The sequence below is a fragment of the Tyto alba genome, unplaced genomic scaffold, assembly GCF_018691265.1.
Source record: "Tyto alba isolate M040663 unplaced genomic scaffold, T.alba_DEE_v4.0 Super-Scaffold_1, whole genome shotgun sequence".
NCBI lineage: Eukaryota > Metazoa > Chordata > Aves > Strigiformes > Tytonidae > Tyto > Tyto alba.
In genome coordinates, this window is record NW_024881261.1 from 21,588,708 (window position 1) to 21,602,648 (window position 13,941).

At 41.2% G+C, this 13,941-nt stretch overlaps 1 protein-coding gene across 1 annotated transcript; it reads left to right on the plus strand.

Annotated features, from left to right (window-relative positions):
* Positions 1-1,574: 1,574 nt before the first annotated feature.
* Positions 1,575-9,973, plus strand: ELOB (elongin B). The gene is made up of 2 exons (XM_042807247.1): positions 1,575-1,599; positions 9,591-9,973. The coding sequence occupies exons 1-2, from the start codon at positions 1,575-1,577 to the stop codon at positions 9,971-9,973; spliced, it is 408 nt and encodes a 135-aa protein (XP_042663181.1).
* Positions 9,974-13,941: the final 3,968 nt, after the last annotated feature.

Here is a 13,941-nt window from a genome sequence, read left to right on the forward strand (position 1 = left end):
ATGTATCTTCCCAAAGATTTTTCTAAAGTACTTAAATTATGTTCAAACCTTTAGAAAAGTATCCCTGTTACTCAGGGCCCTCTAGGCAGGCTCTTATAAATGTAACTAGCATTTGGGAAGCTGATAGCATGATCCCTTTATATCTCTATCTATGTCTATATCTATATTTATCTCCTTATTAATATATATATAACTGGGTGAAATCCTCTGATCCACCCTCAGCAAGTAGAAAAGTGAGGGTGTCTCCAGTGTCTGCTACTCACAGTTTAGAAGGGTCATAGCCAGCTCCAGTGATGTCCACTCCGTTACTCGCAAGAAGGCACAGGAGGATAGCATCAAATGGAGCTGCTACTAGCCAGTTCTAACTAATCCTGAGGGCCAAATATTTAAGAAACTACATTTCTCATTTTACCTGCTTCCTGGAATCACCTTAATGACTTTTTGGTAGTACTGTGGATGGGTTTTCTTCTAACCTTTGGTAAGCTGTTTTCCTTAGTGTGTGTAGGTTTTCTACTTGTATGCTCTCATCACTGCACTTGAAAATAGACTATGTGACTGTGATTTTCCACAGTGGATACTAAAAAGAAGTTGTTGTTTCCATCAGCTGAAATATTTCATTCAGCAAGGTAGAGGAAAGGCAGACAAAGAAAACACCCATGATGTCAGTGTTGAATAAACTGAACATACTCAAATGATTTATCTGGGCCTTTTAAGCTGTACAGTGCTCTTGTTATAATTGCTCTTAATATTGTCTAAATATATTTTATAGAATATTTCTCATATAAACTACTTTCATGAACTTTGTACCAGGCACAGTGTAGTGCCTGAAGTCTACTGGCTAAACATGTTTTATAGTCCAGGTTTTCTGTACAAACAGCTTTCATGGGGTTGTTTGTCAGTGGACTTTGATCCCAAAAAGATTATTGCAGGAAATCCTACCATGGTATGGAAGGCTACTGAGCTATTCATATGGCATTTCTTTGCAGTAGGTTGGAGTCTCGGGCATGGGCCTGCCTTTTCTGCCATATACCAGTCACCTTCAGGAGAATATGTTCCCTTGTGCATCTGCGTTTATGGATTGACTCACACAAGGGACCAGGGTGGGAGGAGGATTTCAAAGGACTGTTTTCTGCTTTGTTTCATCCCATTCTTCTAGTATATGTGTTCTTGGGGGAATGTCAATTAGCATAATGGCATAATGAATCCATTTGTTTGGCAACAATTTATGTAATACCTGTTACTCTAAAAGCTAGATCATTTCCAAATCAATAATTAGATTTACAAACATTTACAGACACCATGAATTCTTCTGTTTTCAACAAGACCAATCAGTGACTATTTAGAAGAAAAAGCAGTGATTTGATGTATATGAAAATTTATTTAATTCTGGATCCCAACAGGAAAAAAGTCACAAAGTTATTTGTGGTAAAGCTTGGTTACAAATGTGTGCTATAAGACAAACCACCTAGTGTCAGAAGTGAGATAGGTGTGGCACAAGTAGAGCTATGAAAGTCAATAGACGAACCCATTTCTCCTGAAACCATGTTGCTTTGCTGCTTTCCTCTAAAGGAAAGATGAAGATCATGTTCAACTTCTGGGGTAAGTGTGGAAGAGGAGAATACATCATGTGGTCTTAACCAACTCCATTGTAGACTTTGCAGCTTATGTCAGGATTAGTCTTCTTCACCACTCGGATAGAACAGCTTTTCTTGTGGAACAGGCCAACACAGTTCACCCGGTCATAGTTCTTGGGGATTAAAACCCTGTCATTTAGAAAGGCAAAGTAAAAACCATCAACCAAGACATGGACTGAGAAGGATGCTTACTGGGCAACAGCCATCCTGGAGCAAGCTACATCATGGATCGATTCGGCTCATGGATTCCATTAATACAAGCACTGTGGTTTATAGTAGGAGGAGCACAGGGCTCTGATCATGGCTTTTAACAGATGAAGTGATCTCACAATGTTTATTCTGGTTTAAATGCAGTTTTCACTAGTCATTCTGTAAAGCATTGCTATAAATTCCCACACAGACACAAAATAGTCATTAATTCCATCTTCCCCATTCAAACTAAGACCTCCTTGGTAATAACAAATTATTTAAAGAGTGCTGAATCACCCCAGCCTAAATACTTCCCAGCCGAGCCGAGCCTCAGCACGGGCTGACTCCATCCCTGTTATGGCTGAGGACAACCAGGAATATTTCCTACCAAAAGTTCCTTAGGTTGTATCCTTCCTCACAGACCCTTTTTAGGACTCTCTCCCTCACCTCAGAAAGGATTTTTCCAGCCTTCTGGGGAGAGAATCAGTTCACACCACTATATTCAGGAAGACACAGCTGTCTTTGATGTGTCACCTACCACCCATGAGACAGCAACACATGGGAAGATGTAGAAAGCAAATTATCAGAGCAGGGCATGTGTGTCCTGTTTTCATAAGCAGGAAGGGTTGGCTCTTGGCAGCATGGGATGGATGTGGAGCAGCTCTGGCCTGATTAGATTCTTGCAGGCAGGCCACTGATCTGACGCAGAGCTGCAGGAGCCCACACATATGTGTGTTGTGGGGTGTTTAGGTATCTGGAGACAAGCTGCTGTATAGAAGGAGGAAGAAAACAGAGGCTAAAGGGAACCATAAACCCAGTTACAGTCAGAATCAAAAGGAGGACTAGGTGATGAGGAAGAGCTGTGTGCTGGAAAGACCCTAACTGTTTCATTTTGTTTCTTCCCAAAGAAGTCTATGTGATTGCCAGATTATTCTGTTTGGTTATGATTAGAGCTAACTGGGAAACAGGAAGAGGAATTTTGCTCATGTGAGTATGAAATTCCAGTGCATGTTTTCAGTGAGGTTTTTTTAGTCTGAACATTTCAACCAGTTCCTGAATAAGCAAACAATAATTTGGGTGAACTTACAAGCTGCAGCAAATCATTGCAGTCATCTTACACCTGCATTGGTAACAATCTTCAGTCTTCCACACCGCACCAAAAACATAGAGGTTTCTGTTTGAAAGGCACCCTGCACGTACACACCAGAAAATAATAGTCACTAGATCAATATGAACACATAACAATAGATATAGACCACAATCTTATGTTTGTGGACTAGCAATCAAAGCATTGATTTCTGTAGAGTGACACCAAGGAAGAATCTAACCCAGTGCTCTGCAGAAAAGATACCACGTCTTTGCTCCTGAAGTGTACATGAGTGTATGACATGGCATGATAAAGTGGTAAAGTGATAACAGTCACATACCAGAGAAGCATTACCCTGCTATTGCAGTGGATCTGAGAAATGCCTTTGCTTGTGGTTACAGTGGGATCTTGGTTCCCTTTCTCATATTTAATGTACAGGTCTAGACTTTAATTTCTCCCTCCTCCCCAATTCTTATTAGACTTCAACTTGCTCTGCTAAACTGAATTTAAACACCAGCTGTGTTATCTTTTCTTTGTTTTTATTGTCAGGTACACGCCTCAGGTTAGTCAACACTGCTTAAAAGTACATGGGTTTTGCCACATGGGCAGTGACTTCAGTTATATATCAGCCCAGAGGGTAACTGTTGAACAGGATAAAGTCTCTCTCTGTGTGTCCAGAGATGTCTCCAGGTAGGTTGGTTCCCGAGTACACAGCTGTTTGGATCATTCCTCAGTAAAGAATGTATTACACTATTCCAACATTTCTAAGAAAAAAAAAGGCTTTGAATCTCTGAATTAATGCTTCAGGGATGTCTAGTATATTTGTCATTCTTACCATATTTGCTGGCTGGTCTAAAGTAACAGCGAGCATCACACAGAGTCCTTGAGAAGAGAAGGATCAGGCAAAAGAGTAGCAAGAATTTCTAGAAAAGAAACAAGAATCTTTCTTTAAAATTATGTGGCTTTTTCAAAGGTCTAGCAGACTAACTTGCACAGAATTAAGGATGAGTCCTATTATTCCCAATAAACTCAGATTAAAAAATACTTCCAGTGTACATAAACACACACACACGCACCATAAGCTGCTAACTTACCATACTTGCGTGGGCTGCTCACATTTCATAATGGAGAGTAGTGTGTTTTTATATACAGTGAAGAAACAATGGTCAGTGCAAAGAGAGATGATGTAAATGTAAGCACCCTAGGTGCCAATGGACACTCTAACCTGTTCCAATCATCGATCAGAAGGTGGCACCTCAAAAAGTCTTGCAAAGGCTTGTTTTGTGCACTGAGGTATATTGGCATCTTGATCTCCATTGTGCTGGTGTAAATCTGAAGAAACTCCAGTAGATAGACTAGTTACTCCACATTAGTATTGGTGTCAGTGGAAGAGTCTGACCCCCAGAAACTTATGCATCCAGAACTGGCAGGCCATCAAGGAACAGTGGGGAAAGGGCACATGCTGAGCAAGGCAGCAGGTCACTATTGTTCGGCTGACCTGCTACAAGAACATCGCCCCCAGGTATGGAACAGGCCATTCATACAGTGCAGTGGTGTGGAGAGTCCACTGTTCTCAGGCTGATTTATTATAATTTCAATTATTTAATATGAGACACATTATTTTGCCCATATTTAGTGACCTGCAGGAACTAGCTGTAGTTTTGTATCTCTCAGTTGCTGAAGCAAAGCCAGCCCTGGGGAACAGAGGCAGATCACCACTACCAGATAGCACCTTTTTGGCAGCAATTGGCAGCAAAAGTGAGATGAGATGTGCATTGTCTTAGTCCAGAAACAAACATAACAGTGAGGATGATTGTCACTCATAGCTCACTTCCTGACAGCAACAACATGAATGCTACAGATTGAGGCAGACAAAGAAAGAAAAAGTCATAGTTTTCTTTCACCATATGCATACCTTGCCTCTAACACAGCTGGAATTGGACATCAACTGCAGCGTTGTTTCTGCCACAGTAAAATAAGGACACTTCTTTCAGTGCACATCTTGCCATATGTGTACAGGTCTTTATGCCATTAGACTGTTGCAACACACGTTATCGAGGCTGCATCTCAAAACTAGTCAGGAAAACTAGCACAGATCCCTGTGGCTGCATCAGGGGCTGTAGGAATTCAATGCTTTACTGAATTGAAGCATAGACATAACAAGTTTTAAAAGTTACCAGAGGATTTCCAGCATGGTAAATTGCATTAATTCCATTAGCTTGGCTCTTTCAGTACACCTGGGTTTAATTAGACAACTTGTTGGCTTCCACTGATTGACAAATAGCTAGAGGAAACAAAGCTGCACTGGGCAGTGGCAGAATGAGTGTGCTCTCTTAAGGGACTGAGAGTAAAGGGACAGTTGGGAAGGAGGTGGTTGTTGTTTGTTGTGACAGATGATCCGATTTATGTAAGTTCCTTTTGTTTGTTTGTGTGTATTTAGCAAGAGGCTTTAGAGCTTTTGTTGTACTTTTCTTTTAGCTTTACAGTGCAGCTGTTGGGTTTAGTATTAATCTTGTGATTTTGGTAAATAATGCTCTCTGTGTGTAGTTTTGCTGCAGGAAACAGTTGTAGTATCTAATGAAGTGCCTTGAAAAATACTCTTCCTCTAGCAATCCTTAAATGAATTAATTTATATTTGAAGAAAATGATTTGTTCAAAATTACTTTATTAATGATTAGAAGCAACAAGGTGAAAGTATAACATAGCTCTTACACTACTAAGCCTTTAAGTATGTCATGTAAATTTGGTTTTATTTTAATTGAGACAATTTAATTAGGGTCTAGTATAATTAGAGGCCAGAGCCACTTCTGCCCCGTACCTCCTGTAACTTGACAAATCTTGTGCTGTCTCTTGAGGAGAATTAAGTGTTATAATATATAATATCTCTAATAAGAATATAGTTGCAAGGGGAAAGGTAACAAGCAACTTCTGACTTGAAGGACACAGTGGGTTCTAAATTATTCTTTTACTTAAGATGATTAGTTTACTTAATTAGTTAGTTATCCTTTTATTCCTTGGAGAAAAATAACTATTAATAACTTTCTTACAATTGCTGATTCTCAGGTAGACACATGTATAAAATAGGAAACTGAAGTGTAGTGTGACCAAGGCTGCTGCAGCCAGAAATGCCTGGTAGCTCTACTTTCTTAACCTGAAGTGTATATTAAAGCATGTTGTGTGCATTTTTTCCTAAAAAGGAGGTGGGGCGGGGGGGAAGTTTAAGGCATCTTAGATTGCAGACTTCAGAATGTTTATGAAAGTCTGTAATATTGAGTGAGTTGTCTATGGGATCTGTAGTAGAACAGAGGCCTGTCTCTCTTCATGTTCCTGCTGACCTGCTTGGAACTTTCCTCTTGAGACAAACAAGGTTTTCTAAGTTAAATGGGTAACAAAGGAGTAGAGAGGATTCTCTGCTGTGCAGATGTAAATTAAATTACCTTCTGGGCTGCAGTATTAAGCAAGTGTCCTCTGGGGGTTCCTCTGTTAAGGGAAGGTTAAGTTGTCCTAGCCTAGCTTGCCTAGCTGATGGTTGTGATGGGTGAGAAGGTTGATTGCCTCTGAGATATGGACAATATGACTGCTTGCTGCCTTTCCCTCTAACTTCTCCCTTGGGGTCTATTGTTCTGGAAGGGCTTGCAGACCATCTCTAGACATGCTGACTTAAGTCAAACAACTTCCTTCACTGGGTGTGGGGGTATGGCAGCAGTTAATGTATGGGTCTCCTCAGCTTGAGGTCCATGAAGCAATGAGAGGAACATCCAGAACTGCCTTGCCCTGTTTTATCTAGCTTCTGTGTCTGTCAGGGAAGCTGCCGAACTAAACTGGTCAAATAATGTAGGGGCTTAGATAAAATAGTGACTCTGTGCTAAACCAAGGAGGCAATTCTGTCCTGGGAAGCTTTTGCCAATTAGAAGGATTCTGAATTTTCTGAGGAGATGTCTGGAGTTGAAGGGCATGGGCTGCTGTCCTCCCTTGAACCCGAGGGGTGCCTGAATGGTGGCTCTAGATGACCAAGGCTCTGACTAGAGTATCAATTCCATAATTTGTTTAACACTTGCTCACATTGAAAATATTTCTTCAGTAGCATTCAGTGACTTTACACATAATCTGCTGGATGTTTATTGCTTCACCTTGTGTTTCCTGATTCAAAACTACATCAACATACTGCTTAATTACTAAACATTCTGGTGGGCTTCAAAACTGGATTAAAGCACATGAATAAATCTGACCTGACTTCCAAATGGTTCATGTCAATCTGTTTTAGAGAAGCTAGTAAGGGAAACTAATGTTTCTTCTGGCTCTGACAACTGATTGCCTCAATTTTTAGCTGAACTCACCTGAGTGAGCCATTAGGCAGAACCCTAACTAATGTGTGTGCAACTGTTAGGAAATCAAATGGGCTTAAGTACCACCTGTGTGACCTGGCCCTTGTCAGTGAGAATATAGTTTGCTACTTATCAGGTGTACAGCAGCATCAGTGTGGCCAGCAGTTGTGGTGGGTGGTACTGTCTTCCCTCTGCAGGAGGGATTCAGGATTGACTTCCTGATGCTTTTAGGTTATGGAAATGCACCCTGTCCAAATCCTTTCCCTAATGGAAGTTTTAAACAGACATTTCTGTAACTCTCTTTCTTTCCCCATCAGTTCACACCTTTACTGGTCTGGGGCTGATGGCAGCTGGGTCTCTTTTATGTGTGGGGGGTTTGTTCATTTTAAACTTAAGCAGTTTAAGTTGTTTAGCCTATGTGCATGCTTCCTTTTGTCCAGCTTGGATTTGCCTCTATGAACACTCTCCCTCTGAAGCAAAAAATTAGTTCTCTAACTGTTGTTCATGTAGAAAGCCTGAATTTTTTCTTTAAACTGTTCATCAGAAATGCATAACGCAAAGGCAGTGTAACACCTCCACTACCTTTGAGAGGTAAGTATTGGTTTTGCCTTCCTTCAGTACTAGGGTTATGAAGGGGGTAGTTTTGATCTCAATCCACAGACTTATTTAGATCCCAAAGTACCCCTTGCCTTCAGCAGGAATTAGTCCTTGCATAAGCCCTGAGTGTGAGTCCAGAACAGCTCCCTCTTGTTTTATTGTCTATGCTGCACGCATGACATCTCTCTACTCCTTTCTTCCCTCTCCTGGAGAGTACACTGCAAAGCACAGGGAACCTCAGCTAGAACAGATATGTCAGAGCTGGCATGACGAGATAGTTAATGGCCATAGTTAGATGACAGTGCCCCTGGGTCACTGCTCAGGGATGGGTGAACTGGGCTCTGCCAGGCTGGAATTCTTCCTCTGTCTGTCTTCCTGTTAGACAGGAAAAAAATACTGGAGGAACAGAGTTATTACATCTGCTGCTATCTTTGGTGTAATCTAGCTTGAATGACCACACGAGGCATTAAATCTAGCCTAGGTCCATCATGAAAAGCTTGCATGTGCCAGTGACATCAAAGTGCAGATGGCAGAGAAAAACACGGTTAAATATTTTTTCCCCTCTCATTGTCCTAGCAAGCAAGAGTTCTCTCTTTCAGCAGTACAGGCCTGCAGGTAGCTGACCACTGCCACTGCTTGCCTTCATCCAGAGGAGTGTCTTGCTCCACTTATTGAGGGGGTTCCAGTTAGGAGTTGGGGGAGGAGTAACTGCTCGTGAACCTCTGGACCTTACCCCTCCCATCCCGAAGGCAAGAGCAGTCCAAATCCCTGAAGTGTAGCTATTCTTCAAGGGGTCTGGGATTAGGGCTTGGTGTCTGTGGGTGCAGATGTAGACAGCTGCATGTTGGCCCTGAACTTCTCTGTGGTAACTAGTAATGGCAGCTCTGGAAAAACGTTCTTAACCCTCTTGAGCATTTCAGAGCTGAAGTGAGCCTTTAGCCTCTTGGGCGTGACTTGTTCCACATGTGACAAGCAACTGCACTGGTACTACCATAAAGTACTCCTAAAATGGCTGGGCTTTAAAGAGCTCCCTTTTAAGCTAATGCTACCAGCCCTAATTTCCCCTCCCACTCCACTCTTGTGTGATCCTCTTCCACCCTAGCAAAACTCTGAGGAAGAAGAGTTACTCCTAAGCTGAGTCTTCACTATCAGTATTGGTGCTAGGCAACGAGCTATTTTGACAACTAAATTCCTGGAACTGCAGTAGGAGGCTAAAATATCTTAACACTGTCCATTAGTTTGACAACTCTCAATTCTTTTGTATTTATCAGCTTTCTTGTCTTTACTGAACATGTGAAGGAGCCAGATAAGTCCTTTCCTCTTGCCTGACTAGAAGCCAACAAAGTATAATAATTTTGTGTGCTGCATTCTCCTGTGCTGAATGCATTCAAAGCTGCATGCTTGGCTCCTCCTGAAATATCAGGTAGATGCACATGGCCCAAAGTGAACTGAGGATGAAACAATTCCAGGCAAGAAGCTAAAGTAATACAAATATTCATTAAGAGTGTTAAAAGCTGCTTGCTAGATGATATCTAGCTAGAAACAGAAAAGTCATGAAGTACTTAACAGCACTGTTTGTGTAGAGCATGAGGATCCTGGTCTGTCTAGGAGAGCAGCTCCCTGTAGGGTTTTTTTTGCCCTCCTTGTCCCCATTGGATCCATTCATCTAATGACAGTTTTGTCTTGACTTCAGCTACTCCTGAAAATACAGGTTTCTCACTAAGAGGTCTGAAGTTTCCCAGTGAGAGAGGTCTGCAGGAATCACTAGGCTAGTGACGGATATCTACTTGATGACTCACCGCCACAAGACAACAATATTCACCGAGGCTAAAGAGACAACAACTGTGCATGAGCTGAAAAAGATGGTGGAGGGAATACTGAAGAAGCTACCAGAGGAGCAGTGTCTCTACAAAGATAACCAGCTACTGGATGATGATCATAGGACTCTGTTAGACTGTGGCTTAAGCAGCCAAAGCTGCCATCCTCATGTTCCTGCCACGGTGGGCTTGGCTCTATTCAGACCTGGCAATGGCACCTTTGGACCACTGTGCATTGACCCCTTCCCAAGCACCTCAGAGCTACCTGATGTCATGAAGTCATGTGCGTCTGGTAAAAGCTCTAGTAAGCAAGCCTTGTGTTAAAACCAGCATCTCCTGTTTTTCCTCTTGTAGACAGGGTGCTTGTCTTGTCTGTGTATCCTGCGTCCATCAACATTCTTACAGCTGTGTCTATCTGACCAATAAAGCATTGCAATTCAATTACATGATGTCAGTGTGCTGTAGTGTCCAGACAGCCAAGAGAACTGTTTTGTGGGATCCTTCTCCCAAATTAGTGCTGGAGGAGAATGGTAGCAGCAGCTGGTTATGTGTGTACCTCCTGAATTATAAATGCATGTTCTGCCATTTGTGTTTCTTCTAGCCAATGCCCAGCTCTGAGCTGCTTGGTTGTTTTGTTGTTTGGTGGTTTGGTTTTTTTTTGGTGGGGGTGGGGGTGTGGTGAAGAAATGTTGCACAGACTAACTTGGTATATAAGCATTTGTTTCCCTGTCTTCATGTTGACCCATGACAGTAGTGCCTCTAAGGCATTTGGCTGGGAATCTTGAGGGACAGGGGTGTAGAAGGAACTTCTAGTCCTGCCTGTAGCAAAATCTTTAGGAAGACTATAACCTTAAGATCTGAGCAGATTTAAGGCTAGAAAATGGAGGTTATTACCTTCAAAGTTAGGGATGCTGCAGTAATATAATGCATATCAATGACTTTGTAAATCTGACATTAAGTATGGTTACTGACATGGACTGCTGAAAACATCTATCAACTGAGAAAAGGTTTTTCTTCAAGGGATTAGGAATTTACTTTCTGGTATCTGCCTTCTCCATTCTTGAAAGGCAATAAAAATACAATTTAAAAAGGGCAGTATAGCCAGAAACTAATATAATAAAGCTTCAGTCTGAGAGTTCTGTAAGAAAGAAGTTACTTACCACAAGCTCTAAAGCATGTGATTGGTCCTATCATTTATTCTGTTGCTAAGAAAGCTTATGAAGTCACTTTTCTTCCCAAACAGAATTGAACCCAACACTATTTTTTTCTATGAACCAGCCTATTTCAGAATTAATATTAGACTTTCCCTTTTATACCCAGTGATGTTTTCACAAGCCATCACATCTGACTAGACTCATACTGCTGTGCTGCAAAGGGAAAGTCGTTTTTTTTTCTCTGCTAACAATCAGAGTTAGTGCATCTGTTCCCTGAATGAAACTCAGAGGTAGTGTTATTGCTAAGTTTTCCTTCTTCTGTATCAAGGGTAGGCCAGTCTATGTCTAAGTTCAAAAAACACTCTTAGAACTACTCCGCCCCATCCACAATACCTCCTTGGATATAGACTAGATATACAGACAGTTCTAAAATACCACTTATATTCTTAAACCTCACTGGAGCAAACAGAAATTGAGCTGAATCAGGATCTAGATTTTTGTGTTCTCTGTAGCTCTGACTTATGCATGCAGTCCTTCTAGCTCAGGACCACTGTGATAGAACTAGGATGTCATCTAGTGACTAGTGAGTTTATAGGAAAGAGGAAAAAAGAACAAATGAAAACCTTAGCAACAACAGAAAAAGAAAGTTCCAGAGCTGTTGTATCTGTACATAAATAAGCTGTACTAATGTAGCTGGGCTGTAGTTACAGCAATCTTGACAGGCAGTGAGCACTAAGCAAAGAATACTGTCATGCCAGTCTCCATTTCTGATAGAATTTTGATCCTTCTAACTTTTGAATCCCTTCTTACAGAAGAGAGAGGGAAGAGTCCCTCACTTAAAAGAGATACTGAGAAGAAAGTGGAGACATTAATGAGGGATATTGGCTGCTTAACAATAACTGTATCCTAAAAACATAGGCCTGAGACCAGCCATGTAGCCAAACCAGATGCTGAACTTATTACAGAGTTGATCTCTTACCTAACCCATTTGTATAATTTGCTGTTAATATTAGAAGACAATGCTCTTAAGCTTTGAATTAGTTTTTTCAACAGTCTGCCTTACACAGCCAAATACCACAAATAGAAACAAATGACTGAGCTGGGAAAAAGAGACTTTTGTTAAATAATCCAGTCTATGACTTCAGGAGTCTAAAGAATTTTTAGTTAACACCATACAAAGCCAGACCCTTACTCAGTTCTCCTTGACCATCAACTTTGGTGTGCAGGACAGCATCCCTTTGTTCAGGAGCAGGGAAACCCCAATAAAATAAACTCTTGCAGCCCCTGGGATGCTTTCTCCATGTGCAGGACAGGGAGACTAAGGGATAGGACTGTTAGGAGAGATCAAGCAAGTCCCAAACTAGGAACTGAGAAAGGGAAGCAAAGCACCTCAGGGAGCCGTACTCTAATAAGGTTGTAACTTGGATCAGGATAGCATGTTAGGGAAGCTTCACAGTCCCAAGCTGGTATTTCAGCCCAGTCCAGCTACCCTGTTCTCCATACAGTGGACTTGAGTGACTTTGATGTTATACAGCTTAGGAAATTAAATCTTTCACAGTCTCTGAGCTGTTACAGTTAGCTGTTAAACAAAACTTCTTGTTTCTGTCTCTGTATATTTGCCCCATCTTTGTTTGGCAGGCCAGAGCAGCAATGGAAGCCTCTGGAATTACAGTAGAGAAAATACTGGGATATTGTGAAGGAGGTTATATTGTTGTGGCAAAGGACTGCAGTTTATCAGTGCTCCTTCATGGAGATCTACTTGAAGTATTGGCTATGCAAAGTCACTGAAGCCCTGGAGAAGTGTAAAAAGCATGGGTCAATGGTTTAGACTTACACGCTGAAAGAAATGAAATGTGAAAACAGAATTTTGGGGAGTGAGGAGGAGTGTGAAAGTAACCTGGTCTTGCTGAGTATTTTAGAATGGTCATATGATTTGTATGTTATGGAGTTTCATGTAATTATCTGTTATAAAGCCAGTAAGTTTGCCCTAAAATAAACCATAGCTTGGCCCAGGGAAACATGCACAAAATATTAGACTTGAACAGAAACTTTCAGGATTTCAAAAAGTGCCAGTGTACACTTTCCTGCATAACAACAGAAGAGATAACTAAGAGCAAAGTGCACAAGTGAAATTGTAATGAATTGAGTTTATCTAAGTTTTTTAAATTGGCACAAAGTAGAATGTGAACTGCGAATCTCTAGCTTCTTTGGTATGCATAATGTAAATGAGATATACACTTTCCTTGTTTGTGATTAAGTTAGATTTTAAGATTGGGGTGAAAATCTTAATGGAAACAAAACATGAATGTGTACAAAACCATTAAGTTTTAGCTCATAAACACTGATTAATATGAAAACTTCCATTAGATTTATATGTGTTCTTGTGTTTAGTTTAGAAGACTTGTTAGTTGCTAGGCTAAGCACTAGATTTCATTTTCAGTGCAAGAACACCTTTCAAGTACTCAAAAGACTCTCCTTGAAAAGAATTACTGGGAGTAGAGGGCCAGCTACCCAAAACTGCCTCTCTTTCAAACCGGACTAACAAGAGAGCTGTGTGCTACCAGGTGGAGAGAGGGAAGTAGTTGTGTGCAGACAAGAGAGCACACAACTACTTCTGCTCTGTCTGAGCTGTGCTGCCTTCCAAGCTTCTGCAAAGTCTTTTAAACATGTCAGGATAATTGAGGAAACTCTTCTGCCAATGTTTCCTTTCCACTATGTGGAGCTAGTGGTGTTATGATCTAAAGCTTTGAGGGTGGAGGGATGTATTCTTTGTATGAGTGTTGTAGGTGTGTGTGTGTTGAAGTAGTGAAATGACAAGACAAAACATCACTTGGCAAAAGTGGGAAGAGCAAAGAAGAGATTTGTATGCTCTGTATCTTTCTCAATTTTGAGGGTTTTGTCATCCTCCCACAGCTAAATTCCTTGCTACAGAAGGGAGCCAAGTCCCTGCTGTGCTTCTGGTGTTCCAAAACTAGATGTAACAGGTAACATCAGCTGTTTCCATGTTGAAAATTGCAGCAAACAAGAGGTGACCAGACTGCTTCCTGGAGGCTTTTTGGATTAGACGTGAAATTAATCTTTCGTACTTCTTCATAGCAGACAGGGTAGATCCATGTATCATAACAAGACTTGGCAGAT

Bases quoted from the DNA above. Each gene is read 5' to 3' on its own strand.
- ELOB (XM_042807247.1), top strand. From the start codon at position 1,575: ATGAAGATCATGTTCAACTTCTGGG. The intron at 1,600-9,590 runs GTAAGTGTGGAA...AGAGGTCTGCAG, and splicing joins GATCATGTTCAACTTCTGGG to GAATCACTAGGCTAGTGACG.